Source organism: Podarcis raffonei, chromosome 2, assembly GCF_027172205.1.
Source record: "Podarcis raffonei isolate rPodRaf1 chromosome 2, rPodRaf1.pri, whole genome shotgun sequence".
NCBI classification, from domain to species: Eukaryota; Metazoa; Chordata; class Lepidosauria; order Squamata; family Lacertidae; genus Podarcis; species Podarcis raffonei.
The window spans coordinates 35,814,314-35,830,616 of NC_070603.1; the positions used below are offsets into that span (position 1 = coordinate 35,814,314).

Genomic DNA, 16,303 nt, shown 5'->3' on the forward strand with positions numbered 1-16,303 from the left:
ATGTATAGAAAGCCCTTAGTATATGAATACTTTCTGTTTTCTTGCAGTTCCCATCATCCCTGATGTGCCAATAATTGATGCTGAAGGAGGAGAGGACTATGATAGCTACCTGATGTACAGCACAGATGTCCTGCGCTCACCAGCTGGTAGCAAACACCCCAGCGTCTCAGATGATTCTGGTACAGTGCATTGCTGAAGTTTGCAAAAATGTTTTGTTTTGTTTCTTGGAGCCTTAGATTTCTGGAGAATGTAAAACCAAAAACATATTACCAAGCAATTTCTAGCCACAAGTCAAATAGGTTTTCTTATTTCAAGGCAGAGAAACCCCTACTTGTGGAAACTTAAGGTGTGCTTTACATCTTCTGCTTCTAACACATTTGGATTCACTAGGGACTTGTATCGAAGTGCATCCCATGGCATCTGTGAATGCAATGCAGCGGCTTCTGTAGACTGTAGCACTTAAGGAAATGCTGTGATGAGTACCATCCGCTGCCATGTGGCTTAGTTAAGTGCAGAGCCTAGATGCACTCGCAGAACTTTATGACAATCAAGTATTAGGCCATGTGACTGTGTTGCAAGCAAATAACAGGACTGATTAAGATGTGCCGTTAGCGCACCTCTGCTGAGGAGCACGTTCTGTGCAATAAACTCAGAAGGCTCAATGTGAGGCTCAAGGTTCACAAGGAGGGACAAAAAACAGGTCCTGTGGGAGAGCTACTATCTACCTTTCTGACCTGAAATATGGGGCGCTGGTTAACAGAGTCTGTCTTCCAAACTCCATAAAGAAATATGTGCAATGTTTCAGCTGCAATTCACATTTACGTATAAAAATTCCACCCCTTCCCCACCTTTAGCACTGTTGCTCCCAGCAAATGTATGAGAAAATGTTATAGTGAGAGGAGAATATTTAAAGTTGCTACTGTCCAGGTGGAGAACAGCTGGCAGGCTACAGGCTATCAAAGAATCTGACACACTTAAGTCCATTGAATTAATGGGCTGACATATGCATCTAAGTTTGTATTGGACTATGTGCATAGCATGTGATGCCCAGAACTACTGTATTACCGCCAGGAATTAGAGGCAGCAAGCATCTGAATATCAGTCACTGCAGGGTGGGTGCTGGCAGGGTGATTCTGTACTTATGTTTTGTATGAAGGCTTATGTAGGCATCTGGTTGGCTACTGTGTGAGATGGGATGCAGGACTAGATAGGCCTTTGGTCAGATTCAGCAGGGATCTTCTTTTGTTCTTATGAATGGTAACTGTATTCAATAATATATAATGAACCAGAGAGCTATAACCTGTTAGTTATAATCTGAATTTTAAGGAAGCTTTCTTAAAACTGAGGGCAATCACAGCAACTCTATTGGAATAGCTTTGCCTTTCATTTCACTGCAATGAAGGACATGCACACAAATTTGAGTGTATGTGGATCTCTGGTTCAAGGCTTCTATTCCTGCTACTCTTTAAATTGGCCAAAGCTTCTTGTTGACACCAGCTGCAGTTACTTCTCTGAAACCATTCACCTTTGACTTTGCTGCGTTATCATTTCCTTTTCCTTAGTAAACAATGCTTTCAGAAGCTGAGGATGTTACAGTGAAAAACCCACCAATATTGCCCATCATAACTGCAAAATACTTGCTTTTTTCTGCAAAGATTAGGCTATATAAGTAAAAACAGAAGTGACAGCTACTTCTGGAGTTTTGAAAGCCTTATGTACTTGGCTAGATGGTTGATTTTTACAAAGAAAGTTTCTGGATCTAACTTTCTGCTGCACTTTCTGGTCTTGAAGCCTTGTCCCTTAATTCTAGACAAGTAGAGGGTGGGGAGAGGTGGCTGTAGCTATGCAGTGCTTCACATGCTCAGATGCCATTTATTTAAAACTGCATTTATTTATTTTAAAACATTTTTATACTGCTTTATATATAAATTGTCTGAAGCCAGTGTACAACCGTAAAACATAACAGCAATTGAAAGAACGTTGTTAAGATAGTCATATTAAAACAGTTTCCAGTAAGCTGTAGCATGTACAATTAATACCAAGTATCAGGAAACACTGGATAAGTTTCTGACATTCATTGCAAACATAGGTGGCGCATGCTGTGTTCTGTAAGGAGGTTGTTCCTGCTCCTGTAATCTAGGCTCTTTTTACTGTTGGTTTGGGGATGGATTTCCAAAGGCTGTGGTACTGAACTCAGTGGGACTTGCTTTATAAAAAGGAAAAATGCATAGGATATTGGCATTCTGTACAAACAGGTAGTGCCCCAGGTGTGGGCTGCTTAAATGGGCAAGGGGCAGATCAGAGGGAAGCCTACCTGCTCTGTCGGCTCCGCCCCCTGGTGCAGCCCAAGTCCCCAATCTGCATCCCCATTAGCCAAAGCTGGGTGCAGGCTAGGATCCAGTTCCTGATAGGAGAAGGGGACTTAAACCCCCAGCACTTATAAGGAAGGGCATCACTGTTCCAGTTCCCTTGTTGGGGCCCCAGTGAAGTTTCTTCTGTCCTGCAACACTGCCACACCAAGAGGGGTAAGCGGTCTGGAGTGAAAGGGGAGGAAGCAGAGGAAGGCCACCCCTTTTATCTTTTGTGTGACAGCCCCCTTTGCTACTGTTTTGAAAGAGTGTGTGTGTGTGTGTGTGTGTGCGCGCGCGCCGGTGCGCAACATAATTTGACCAAACTTGGGAGAGTGGAGCTTGTGCATTTCACTAAGAAACTTAACCTCCATATTCTGAGCACTAGTTTTGTTGGCACAGTACATGAGTGAGGCAGGCCACTTACCTGCCTGGCAAGGCAAATGCTGCTGTTGATGAGCTCTGTGCTGTCCCCGTAAGTCAGTGCTAGGACTAGGTGAATAACGAAGGGCTGCAGCGGGTAGCTTGTAGGCGGCGGGCTGCCTGCTTTTATTGCACCCTTCTGATTATGCCAACGCAAGTGCTTGACTTGTTCCAAAAGGCTCTCGGTGGAAATATGTGCAGCTGCTAGGGGAGGAGCTGGACCTTCGACGCGTCGCCTGGAGGCTCCCAGCAGAATTGATCCCTCGTTACTCGGACAGCAGCTGCTTTTCCTCGGACACAGAGGGTCTCCTCCATGAGGATAGCACCCCCTCTGAGCTAGTGGACAGTGATGCAGCCAGCCGCAGTCTACCAAGGAGTGGGACTCCCCAGCCCCAACCAGGTGAAGGACGACAGCCTTCTTCCCTCCCTTCCAGTAACTGTTGTGTCTCGTCCTCCTCCCAAGGGCCTAGAACCAGATTTTAGCCTTCCCATCGGTACAGTAGATACATGTTAGCGCTGGTGTTGGTGCTGGAGTAATATATTTGGCCACCTGTAACAGAGTCTGCTTGCATAATGTTGTTGTGATCTGTCTGTGTATAGTATGCATTGTGCAGTGCCAAGGTCATCACCTACCCTAGGTATGAATTGGGAAAGTGCTAAGAGGCTGCACCTGCAAATGGCATGGATCCTTTCAACCAGTGCTATTTTCTAGAAAAGGAGTTGTCAGAACTGACCATGAACACCTCCCTCGTTCTCTTAGAATGGCAATGGTGCCTGCCTGAGAGGTGCCGGAACTGAGTTCCAGCGAGTTCTGGCTGAAAAAAGCCCTGCATTCAGCATAGCAGATTTTTTAAAAAGAGTGTTGTCTACAGCCACCCTCTGAAAGAACTTGTGGCGTTAGCAGTGGTAGTTTGTGAGTTTACCCGCTTTCAACCCGATGACTAAATGGGAAAGGTTTTCCACAGAGAAACCCAGTTATGGAAAGCAGAACCGTCTTTGTTGTTCAAAAAAGTTATTTTAATTCTGTTGAACTTGGCCGATCTTCTCGGTAACTTCTCAGGGTAAGAACCAGTTTCTAATGAGAACAGGAATTATTTCATTGTTTTGAACAGGGCCACTGGGTGTACCCAGAAACTTACTAGTCAGTATAAGGCAACAGCTCCTCCTAGTTTCGTGAGGGTTTTTCAACATCCCCCAATTAATAATAATAATTTTCTTCTAAAACAGACAAAGGTTCATGTAGGGGATGGTACACTATGTAGTCAATCACTCACCTTGCCTTTAATGCATTCCAATGGTCGTTCAGAAATTGTTAATTTGTATAGCCATTTGGAAGGAGCCAATGCTTTCTAGTTTTCATTCTATAACGTTCATTTTAGTAAATGCCTCTATCTAGTCTTGCATTCTGTTTCTGATGGTGGCCAGCCAGATACCACTGAAGAGCTCACAAGCAGGGCACAAGGGTGATGACCACCCCCAGTTGTTTATCCCACAGGTACAATGCCTCTGCCTGGGACGCGGGTGGTGCTGTGGGTTAAACCCCAGAGCCTAGGACTTGCCGATCAGAAGGTCGGTGGTTCGAATCCCCGCGACGGGGTGAGCTCCTGTTGCTCGGTCCCTGCTCCTGCCAACCTAGCAGTTCGAAAGCACGTCAAAGTGCAAGTAGATAAATAGGTACCACTCTGGTGGGAAGGTAAACAGTGTTTCTGTGTGCTGCTCTGGTTCGCTAGAAGCAGCTTATTCATGCTGGCCACATAACCTGGAAGCTGTACACCGGCTCCCTCGGCCAATAAAGCGAGATGAGCGCCGCAACCCCAGAGTTGGCCACGACTGGACCTAATGGTCAGGGGTCCCTTTACCTTTTTACAACGCCTCTGAATCCAGAGGCTCCATTTAGCTGTTAAGGCTGATAGCTGTTAGGTATATTTGCCTTACATGAACGTATTATATTAATGTCAGCATGTTTCTAACCAGTTGCTTGTGGTCATGTCTTGTCTTTTACCAAGGGTCTGAAACCAGGCTTTAACCTGTGGTTGGTTGGTTGGTTGTAAAATTGATTTAAATCATGCTAATCATGCTAATAGTTTCGTTTGCAGGGTTTCCCATGCAAAGTCAATTCAGTACTAAAATATATGGTGTCACTTTCTTACTCAAGCATCCCCTTTTCTGATTTTAATTGCCTGCTGGGGAAGTCTGTTTAGTTCTTAACAGCATCTTGACATGGCTGAGTACTGGAGCTCCCTTTGGCACTGTAGTTTTAAGTGATGTGGCGGTGGGGCAGTTGTTGCATTTTTGCTTTTCATGAGGCTGACAATAGTTGATGTGAAGCCGCAAAATGACTTGTAGCTAAAGACTGGAATAAAGCCCAGGCACTGGGAATGTTCTGACAGATCTTTCGTACACAGTCTCTGTTTGGCTTAATTAGCTGGGTATACATATCCACAGATATTGATCATGAACGTTGTTAACTTTAGTGAATGGAATCTTTTCCAGAACACATGAATGGCCGAATGGATTTCGGCTTCCCTGGCAGCGTTGGAAGCCTGACCCGGAATATGACAACAAGTTACAACCATCTAAGTCCACATGTATACCACGAGAGAAGGACAATAGGAAGCTCATCTCAGACAAGGGAGTATGCCACAGTGGTGTCTGGGCAAGGTGAGTGTTGAGCTGAACATCATCCCATAACCAGTTAATCTACTTGTGATATGAAGTTCCCTCCTTTCCTCCACTAGAAGTAGCAAACTGGTTAATAAGGAAACTTTGGCTATGTACACATTACTGTTTACTCTGGCTCCAGTGCGCTCCCATTCCTGGTGTTTGAAGCTGAATATACGCATGACATTAGCTGCAATCCATATGCATCCTATGGGGACGTGGATGGCGCTGTGGGTTAAACCACAGAGCCTAGGACTTGCCAATCAGAAGGTTGACGGTTCGAATCCCCGCGACGGGGTGAGCTCCTGTTGCTCGGTGACAGCTCCTGCCAACCTAGCAGTTCGAAAGCACGTCAAAGTGTAAGTAGATAAATAGGTACCGCTCCTGCGGGAAGGTAAACGGCGTTTCCGTGCACTGCTCTGGTTCACCAGAAGCGGCTTAGTCATGCTGGCCACATGACCCGGAAGCTGTACGCCGGCTCCCTCGGCCAATAAAGCGAGATGAGCGCCGCAACCCCAGAGTCGGTCACGACTGGACCTAATGGTCAGGGGTCCCTTTACCTTTTATATGCATCCTATAGTTTATTGAGAAATGCGCCCTATTCGGTGCACTTTCCCTCAAACCAGCTTCCATCTATTTGAAAATGCAAGTCATGGTTAAGCTGAGATGCGTACAGTGAAGACAGATATTGCACACGTGCAGATAACAACACATGTATAGACGACAACTTCATCAAATAGGAGTTATGGGGGTTGCATGGCCAGGGAAACAAATCAAGCAATGCACATCTGGTGAAGACATCCCCACCCCATCACTGGTGACTTCTCTGTGTTTTAAGCCACTAATGTGTACATAGCCTTTGACAAGTTTCAAGGTTTTCGTATCAACATCAGCAAGATTGATTGTCACCTGGCCATCATGGTGTGTGAAAAGCACACTACAAAACCTATGTCTCTCTGTCTCTTCTGCCTGGGCATAGTGGTGGTTCAGGACTTATCCCAAGGTGCTAGCATCACAAGAGAAAGGTTGTCCTTGTCTCTTTTCCCCCACACTATTTCTTATGCTGAGGAGTTTTCTCAGTCTCAACCAATTCCCTGTGCTTCCTCTCTCCCTTACTTGATGGGCTTGCTATCTGCGACTTTGTCTGTAGCCTCCATGGCTACCTTCTTCCTTGAAATATCCCAAGTGTTAGTTTAGTAGTGGGCTAGTTCCTCTGGCTCTGTGCCTGACACTGGTACTGCAATCCCCTTTGGTGTCTTCAATGGTGCTTGTTTCTTTCTCTCTGTTTTGCCCTATCTTGTAGACCAGTCCAGGAGGATATTCCCTCCCATACATGAAGATGCTGGGAGGATGGTCCTGATGCCTCAGGATGAGGGCTTCAGGAGGGCAAAGGTGAAGGGTTACTATGGCGATAGTGATGCTCGGGATTCTATAGTCATGGCTGACGGGCCCTCTTGGATTTCCAAATACCTAGGTATCGCGAATGACATAGCATGGCTCGTTGTCTTCCTGGTTGTTTTCCCTACCTGAAGTGACTCATCCTATAACCAGCTAATCTATCCATGTTATGAAATTTCCTCCAGTCTTCCACCAGCTTTGTGTGCATGTGTGCGCATGCGGCAATTCAGTCTGCTCCTCACACCCAAACTTTCCTGCTCCTTTACCATGACAACTTCCATTTGCAGCCTGCAGCACATCAGTGACTACAGCTATCCAAGCTGAGTAACACACGTGACTTTGTGTGGCATCCGCAGCAGCACCCTGTGTTTTTCATCCTTGGCAAACCTATGTCTGTGTCTGTATCCACGGGCCTTTAATTGAGAAGCTGCAGGAAGAACAGTGCAAAATGTCCCTCTTGAAATTTACTCTCATAGATCAAGGTTCAAGTTTAATTGGGTGGCACAACTCTGGATCAGGCTCTGCAAACCCTTGAGATACCCTGAAAACCTTCTTTTTTCACCATAAAAAATATGTCCTGGTGAACATCTGAAGGTTGTCACCAGTTGCTTAGTTAACCGTCTCTGCAACATTTGCCCATAATTCTTTCGTTGGGCTAGATAAGGGATTCAGGGCATCATCAAGTCACCCCTGCCATGCCCAAGCCTTTGTGTTGATAGCACTGATTTTGTTTCTCTGTGCAGGCATGTCAGGGCAAGGCACACAGCCCAGGGTACATTATGCTGTCCCCCAGAAGGCCAGGGGCCGCACTCACTCCGAAGATGTCCGTGAGGCACTGAGCAACCTGGACACAGTGCTTCAGGGTGAGTGAGCTTAACCTGGCCTCTGCACGGGACCTTGCTGCGCCTGGGGGAATCCAGGTTTGGGGGGCAGGAGAAAATCAGATCTCCTTCCCTCTTTTTTTCCTGCTTAATTAAATCAACTTCATTCTTTGACAGAGGGCCCTCAAGCTGTAGCTTCCCCCTCCCCACAAAAGGAACTGTGATTTGTTAAGGGTGCTAGAAATTTTAGTTGTATATGGTGTAAACTACAATTATTTGAGGGGGAAAGTGCTTCAAATATATGGTGTACACAGCCTTATTCTTCCACTCAGCTAGCTGCTTTACCTCAGCATCTGACGTCCTTCTAGCCAGATTCTCAATAGGCCTGACTACTAGCCCTTTTTTTGTTGAGGGGACATTCTACTTGTTTTCCTGGGACACTTAAGGAGCTTTTCCCATTTGTGGGCAAGGCCTTTCCCTGCCTTCAGATCCGAACCTGTGATTTTCTGCCTCAGATTCCAGGATGCAGCTGGGTGTTCCTGACACGCCTACACGCTTAGTCTTCTCTGCCCTGGGGCCTACCTCCCTGAAGGTCAGCTGGCAGGAGCCACAATGCGATAAAGAAGTGCAAGGATACAGCGTACAGTACCAGCTCCTCAACGGAGGTCAGTGAAGGCCCCTCTGCTGATCATGCAGGGCAGAGTTGTGTGTGTGTGTGTTTCATTCATAAGATCATATTACCAGGTGACCAGTGCACAGAGTGTACCTTGGAATTAAAAAGCAGAAAGATGTTATTCCCTGCTCAGTGTGAAGAAACAACTCACCATTTTCATGGTCCTTGGTTTTTTGGCTACAGCTTTCCCCAACTGGGGCCCTCCAAATGTTGTAGGACTACAACTCCCATCCTCCTTGACAACTTGCCATGCTGGCTGGGACTGATGGGAGTTGTAGCCAACAACTCTGCTTAGTGTTATTTCTGCCCAGCAAAGAGCACTCAGCGCGCGCGCGCGCGCACACACACACACACACACATATATATATATATATATAAAACATCCAATAATCCATTGACAGGACATGCAGTTTAAGAGCCCATCCTGATTTTTTTGTCCTGTGGATGTGCTGCAAGAGCAGACAGTTTGCTGTGTCCCTTTTTTCCTTATCTACAGGGGGCCTCTTCTGCAGCACGGGCTACCTCTCATCGTCATGGTCTTCCCTACACCAGAAAAATTAATGCCTTCTAACAGATCACTCAAAATCTGTTATGAGGCTCTTACTTGGCTGGAACAAGGGACAGCATGTAGATTCTGCCTCTGATGAAGAACACTCAGTTCAAAATAAATAGGGCACTTTTGATTCCCAGTCAAAAAAACTGGCAGCACCCATGGCTTTTTCCATGATGTCATACAGATGAATGGACAGCCCTTCAACAGAGCAGACATGTGCTCATTCATCCTGTACAAAGAACTTTACGTGGGAGGACTCCCACAATTTTCTACACTGAAGTTACTTGCATGCATGGAGTGCATCTTCTGGGTAGCAGCCCTCATTAGTGTGACCTCAAAGAGACTGCCTTTCCCGCAGCAGTTATCAGTTTGCCAGTGAAAACTGCAGGTTTTGGCACAGCAGATTGTGATAAGTGACTGTGTTGTCTTCCTGTTCCCTAGGAGAGATCCAGAGACTTACTATTCCCAACCCTCACCAGAACTCCGTAGTGGTGGATGACCTACTGCCCAACCACTCCTATGTCTTCAAAGTGAAGGCGCAAAGTGATGAAGGATGGGGTCCAGAGAGAGAAGGCGTGATAACTATTGAGTCACAAGTGGACCCGCGCAGCCCTCTGAGTCCTGTCCCAGGTAATGTGGCCTTCATGGTTTACTAACCGTGATGAAATGAGCTCACTCAGCTTTTATGAGTTGCCGGTATACAAAACTGTCCCTACAGAAATTTTGATTTTCTTTGACATTGGTTTTGAGCTAAGAAGAATTGTACTTATCATGGGAACTATGTATTATGGTCCTTCACTTTCCAAAAAAGTTAAGGTGTCGTGGGGCTTTTGTTTTTTTTTAATTAGGGACATAAATCAAATGTAAGATTGCACATGTGTCAGTCTTTGCCTGCTCGTCCGCTTTGCTTTCTCCTGTGAGATGGTGACCATTTTATTTTTTTTTGTTCTTGCGGTTGTAGGATCACCGTTCACTCTGAGCACTCCCAGTGCCCCGGGGCCTCTGGTGTTCACGGCCCTGAGTCCAGACTCTCTTCAGCTGAGCTGGGACAGACCCCGCCAACCCAATGGGTTAATTCTGGGCTATATGGTCACGTGTGAAATGCTGCATGGTGGAGGTATGTGAAAGTTCTGATTGGGGGGGGGGAATGCAGTTCAGTTGTGGAACTCCCACTGCATTTCCTGACTCACAGAAGAGGGCAGCCCCTGCCAGTGCCAGGCTCCGTATGTGCATCAGACGTCTTCAGGGGCGCAGGGGCTACTGAATTAAGGCTACCGGCATGACAAATGAGCAGATAAGGTAGATAGGTGCCTTCTGATAGGAACTTTTATTACTTATTCTCTAGGTTCTACCTGTTCTTCTTGTTTCTGATCACACAGGGGAACCCAGGAATATCTACGTGGAGGGAGACAACCTGGAGACCACGCTGACAGTACCTTACTTGAGTGAAAATGTTCCATATAAGTTTAAAGTCCAAGCAAAGACCACACAAGGCTTTGGGCCTGAAAGGGAAGGAATTATCACTATTGAATCTCAAGATGCAGGTACGCACCCCCACCCCCACCCCGGAGACAGTAATAACTTAGGTATAATTGGGCTCTTTGGGGGAGGAAGGACAGGATAGAATTTTTAGAAACAATGTTAAATAAATAATAATCAGTTTGTGCCACATCTGAGCATGGAGAGACTGGTGTAGTCATGAAAAGGAATGGGTAGGAAAGAGCATTCCTGCACATAGGCAATGCTGAGCAGAGCATTGGAGGTTCTGCTGAGGCCCCTCCATGTAAATTATTGCACAGCAAACAGCTCAAGGGAAGAAACATGAGAGATAAATTTGATGATGTGGCTCCTGTGTGTCTGTGTGTGTTGTGCAGTGTGATGTGCCAATGTGGGGTAATGGTTAGTGTGTCAGACTAGCACCTGGGGGGACGGCGAGTTTAAATCCCCACTTAGCTGTGAAGCTCACTGGGTAACCTTGGACCAAACAATGTCTGTTAGCCTAACCTCTACCTCACCAGGTTAATATGTGGATAAATTCAGGGTCTTTGGGAGTACCATGTATCTTGAGCTCCTGAGGGGGAAAGGTTGGGATATAACTCTACAAACCAAAAGGTATTTGTGTAGGATGAGGTAAATTTTAAAATGCTTGTGACACTAGAGCTGTCATCTCACCTGCCACCTGAACACCCCAGTGCGAACATAAGCAGCCTTATAATTTCCTTTCTGGTTTGGTCAAGGAGGTGGTGCATATGTGTCAGGCTCTCTGGTGCCTTGTATTTAAATTAAAAGGTACAAAAAATTTCCTCTTACTAAGCAGACCCTGAGATACAACTAATATACCCTTTTTGGTTCAGGGGCCTTTTCTCAGTTTGGAACACAGCAATTCACCAGAGAGGAGGTCTACAATCTCCCCACAGAATACAGTACCCAAACCAGCATCACTCACTCCCCACTGGATCCTTTATACGCAGGTAAGAAAGAAGCACTATGGGAATAGGGGCTGGTTAGGATCTCAACAAATTCTGTGGGGTAACATAAATGGGCAGCAATCCGGGATCCATTTGAGAGCAGGCAAAACCTGCGTTGGAAATGGTTGTAGCTCAGTGGCAAGGAGGAAGTCCCTCGTTCAATCTCTGGCATCTCCAGGCGTGGTGTGTGTTGCAGAGAATCCACTCCTGCCAGTCATCTGTGCACAGTACAGGAATACTCTTGTCTATATTTAAGCCCTATAGAAACACCTAGTTTGTCTTAGTTCATGTGAATGCAGCTAGGACTACCTTCTCAGTACAAAAGAGGCCAACAAGGATGCCTGACTGAAATTAACCACATTTAAATCTCATTCCATTCTGACATCAGTTGTTTGCAGAACCTTTACGTGGCAGTTGGGGCAAGCCCTACCATTAGGCAAAGCGGGGCAGGTGCCTCAGGTATCCCCCTTCTCCTTAGCACCTCCTCAGCTAGTACGCTTCCCTCAGGTATGATGAAGATTGTTGTCCCATCAGCGGTGCTGAAGCAAGATTCAACTGCCCTCCCAGTCAGATTCCGGGGGGGGGGGGAGAGTGTCATCTTGTATTTCATCTCAGGTGGCAAAACATCTGCCCAGGTGGCAATTGCAGCTTCAGAATCCCCAGCTTCTGGCCCAAAACACACAAGCATCCCTGTATAAGCCCACACACCACTGAGCACTGCACCTCTAACACGGCTAAACAGATTTCGTCTCTACAGGTCTGTTCATATGTATGACCACATGACCACAGACAGACCCTTGAGCTGCTGACGCAATCTTTGTTTCGTCCCTTTGTTCCAGATGGCATGCTGCTGACCACTCAGCGAGTGGAGAGTGGCGGCACCCTCACCAAGCAGGTCACCAATGAATTTGTCACCAGAACCATGATGTCTAACAGCAGCGGGACATTCTCCAGACAGACAGAGAGGCAGTTCTATGAAGCTTGAGTCAGGAAGCAAACTGCCCAAGGGACACTTGGATTTCAATAGCTGGTGACCTCAAGCAGGCCTGCTCTGTGATCAGTTCCTGGACTGAGGCTCATGGTGCCCACTGCATTGCTTCAACTCTAATGAAAATACTGGATGCTGCTTTGAGATACCCACGAGTGGAGGCTGCATGCATTCCAGGTGGCACCCTAAAGACATTCCGAAAAGAGTTTTTTAGCAAGATGCTTGGCTGTGAAGGGCTATTGGTTAGTTCCATTTTGAGTCGAGCTCCTGACTCTTTCCATGCTTCGCTTGGCTGCTTTCCGATATCACACGCTGGAAGATTTAACTACACACAACTGAATTTGCTTTTTAAATCCCCACCTCTCACGAAACCTTTTTCACTTTTGCTGCTTGTTTCGTTTTGATCTGTTCCTAAGTCATTCTGTCCCCACACTCCCACCCCATCAACAAATGGCATGCCAGACCTCCAGGGGAGGAACGGAATTGCAACTTTGTCCTCCTCCTTTGTAAGTGCAGCACAGAAGAGGAATTGTCCTTATTCTTCCTACATTGGTGTGTAGACACCCCTGCTGCTTAGGTGTGGTCCTGTAGGAACTGCTTAGTACCTTAAGTTGCATAGCATCACCAACAATACAATGCTCCTTAAAATACGATGCACAATCTTACTTAAAATATTATATGACTATTTTTTGTTCTACAAAGGGTCCTTTATCCTAGATGTAATAAGGAGCCAAAATCCAGGCTAAACCTCTGCTCCTTACCATAAAAAATAAATATTTGGCACGGCTTTATAATCCATTAATGCCTTTGCTGGAAGAACCCCCTGGAATGATATCATTTCATATTAAATAACCAAAACCAACAACATTAAGAGTTGTTGTTGAGTTCCACCTACAGTCCTCCCTCACTCCCCATTTTGGCAGTGGTGGCTCACTGGCCCATATCAGTAGCTCAAGCATAGCATGCTGATTTACATCATTGGCCCATTTCGGTGTCTGGACATAGCAAACTTCAGTGATTTCAGATTGCCCTTAGAATCAGTGTTGGAAGGGCAATTAGTCCAGTCCACTGCAATGCTACCCTTCCTGCCTCTTCGCCAGTGGCCAGGATTTAATGGCAGTGCACGTGCAATTAATCCTTCAGAGCCTGTGTAACACAGGCATCACATATTTTTGCACCATGTACTTTCATTCAGGCACACTGCATTGACACTGTAGTCAACACTACAGTATCCACAAGGCAGTGCAACTGTGATGGTGCTACCACTACCTTTTGCTGCATGTGTAGGCACAGCTTGAGCCGTAGAAGCAGTGGCTTTTGCAGAATGACCTGAGGGTATATCAACAGGGGTGGGGGATGACTACCAGTAGGTAACTAAAGGCAGAATCAAGGTAGGAACTGAATACATGGAATTCTGACTAGAGACAGAAGTTGTATAACCAGATCTGCCTTTGTTTACACTCACTTCACCTTCCTTAAAAAGGGGTGGGAGTGAAAGCTTTTTGCTTGTTTGTAGGTCTTTATTTATACATATGCAGATTTGGCAAAGAAGACAGACAACTCACACAATCTGATTGTATCAACATTTTACTCCTTGCTAAAAAGGCACGAGGAAGCCGGAGAGAAATGACTTGAGCAGGCAAGTTAGTTTGATTCCTATCAGTGTGGTGATTTCTCACACTGTGTGTGTTTAGCATCATTGGAAGAGTATCAATCTAACACCATTATTTGACATTTTGCATGGTTGCTCCCACAATGCTGTGGTTGTCAAACCATGTTCCAGGAAACCTTGTCAGAAGTCTACCCAGGAATTCTTCAGTCATGCAGGCAAGTTCCCCTAAAAGACAGCCAGCTCACTTGATAGTGCCAGTTCTCACACAAGGGAACCAGCATTGCCAGTGTGCACCAAACCAACAACATGCCTCAGAATCTTCTGCAATGTGTTGTGGTTCTATGGAGGATGTATGTTATTTGCCACACAGACTTGTTTGCTCACAAAATTCCCTGAAGGCAGGAAGTTTGTAAACCATTGATTTGTGAGTTTCATCACAGCGAGAACAGGTAGCTGTTGTCCTTCGCTTCTATTTTGGCCAGCCTTGCCCCAGGACCTTAGATAAGTATCTGTGCTAGCAGCAGAGGATCAACTGCAGATAATTTTTTACTTAGCTATACAAGAGAGAAAACAAAAAGAATTCAGGGCTGCTGCTGCAGCATAGTTTTAGAAGCTCAGGTAGATGGCGCCTTCAACTTTCTGTCCCAATATACCAAGTCAGGTCCTGTGTAATCTAATGTTGGGTTTTCCTACTGACCCATTCACCGCAACAGGGGGAGTTACAACAGGGGAGTCACTGGACCTTCTGCCCCCAAAGGGGTTTCTTTTCATGGGATGCTAGAGAACTCAGCCAATAAAATGTGCTATTTCATGGCTTCTTTGTATTCAGACCCAAGCAGAGTGTGTTATTAGAAATGGCTGTATTTCCAGTACTTGCATTTGCAAAGTCACTTTGGTCACAGGCTCTTGAAGCTTCTTACGAGTTCTTTTCACTAAGAGAGCACCACAGGCTTTAATATTAACCAAAGAGCCCATTAAAGGTGTTTGATGGGCCAGATTTCAGCAGCATAGCAGTTTTAACACCAGTTTTGAAAGGGATTGTATGCTTTCACTCACCTAACAGAAGAACCACAATAGAATGTAAATTACATTTCATAGCCAAATTATGGCTTGCAGGGGTTGGTGGCATTTAATACATATGCAGTGTTTTGACAACTGGCATTCAGGACCAGATGGCTTTCTATTGCACTTATTAAACATTTTTCCTCTATGATCGCAGAAGGCTTTTTATTTCCAAGTGTGTCTGATGTGAAAGCGGCTAGCAGATGTGGGTGTTAATGAGAGAGTAGGGCTGCACTCCTATATAAAATTAGGCAGGCCTACATACATTAATTTCAATAGGATCAGGCTCAAGAACCAAAATATTGCATAAAATTCTAGTGTAGCTAAAAAACAAAAACAAAAAAATCACTTAAATGCTGAAAAGGTCTAAGAATGGAAGACTTGAGCCAAACGGCACAGGTTTCAAAGCTAATTTGATAACAGCCTATAAAAATCACAGCCCACTGGGAAAGGTCACATTTTTGCTTCAGGGGGGGAAAAATACCCCCCCCCCCAGGTTTTGCAATACATATTATAGATTCATTACAAAAAGATTCTGACAGTCCCAGCTACATGTCCTTGATATGAAGTTTTGATGCAGCTTAAATGACAGTGGATGTTTTTGGAATCATAAGATATAGTGCTATGGCAGGAGAGGGAACTGGACATAGATGGAATGGCATTGCATACTGCTGTTCCCAGTCCTACGGACAGCCAAAGCAGCTGAACTGTGCTGTGTGACAGGGTTATTTGTATCACTATAGAATGCACCAAGTTATAGAACCCACGAAGTTCTAAGTGTAATTAGCCTGGGCACTTTTACTGTACAGTAGTACCTTGGCTGATGAATGCTTTGCGACTCGAAGATTTGGCTTCCGAACGCCGCAAACCCGGAAGTGAGTGCTCTGGTTTGTGAACATTCTTTGGAACCCGAATGTCCAACGCGGCTTCTGATTGGCTGCAGGAGCTTTCTGCAGCCAATCGGAAGCCATGCCTTTGTTTCTGAATGTTTTGGAAGTCGAACGGACTTCTGAGGTACCACTGTATTTTGAAAGCAGAACAGTCACTGAGCCTCCATCAAGTTAGTGGGACTTAATTCTGAGAAGACATGCAGAGGATTGCAGAGTTTCTAATAATTAAGGTAGCTCTTCCTTGTAGTAAAATCACAGGTAACTTCAAGAAAAACACATAATCATAAATTTGCTCATGCAACACTGGATTCCATCTGTGGTATTTAGGTTGGAAGATGAATAACTTGCCACATTGTGAGGTGTAAATGAAGGACTCTTGTTCTTGAAGCTTCTTCTATTACTTTAG

At 45.5% G+C, this 16,303-nt stretch overlaps 1 protein-coding gene across 7 annotated transcripts in view; it reads left to right on the forward strand.

Annotated features, from left to right (window-relative positions):
• Window positions 1–15,155, forward strand: part of ITGB4 (integrin subunit beta 4) — a 66,319-nt gene extending 51,164 nt beyond the window's left edge. For 3 of the 7 annotated variants that reach the window (XM_053375919.1, XM_053375918.1, XM_053375920.1), the window contains exons 32-42: window positions 48–179; window positions 2,950–3,171; window positions 5,265–5,432; window positions 6,736–6,906; window positions 7,574–7,693; window positions 8,167–8,316; window positions 9,319–9,507; window positions 9,839–9,994; window positions 10,257–10,421; window positions 11,232–11,348; window positions 12,185–15,155. In XM_053375919.1, the coding sequence (XP_053231894.1) occupies window positions 48–179; window positions 2,950–3,171; window positions 5,265–5,432; window positions 6,736–6,906; window positions 7,574–7,693; window positions 8,167–8,316; window positions 9,319–9,507; window positions 9,839–9,994; window positions 10,257–10,421; window positions 11,232–11,348; window positions 12,185–12,330 (1,736 nt within the window). In that variant the 3' untranslated portion in view covers window positions 12,331–15,155. The remainder of the gene's footprint in view (window positions 1–47; window positions 180–2,949; window positions 3,172–5,264; window positions 5,433–6,735; window positions 6,907–7,573; window positions 7,694–8,166; window positions 8,317–9,318; window positions 9,508–9,838; window positions 9,995–10,256; window positions 10,422–11,231; window positions 11,349–12,184) is intronic. The other 4 variants (XM_053375922.1, XM_053375921.1, XM_053375923.1 and 1 more) reach the window with 4 other exon arrangements.
• The last annotated feature ends 1,148 nt before the right edge of the window (window positions 15,156–16,303 follow it).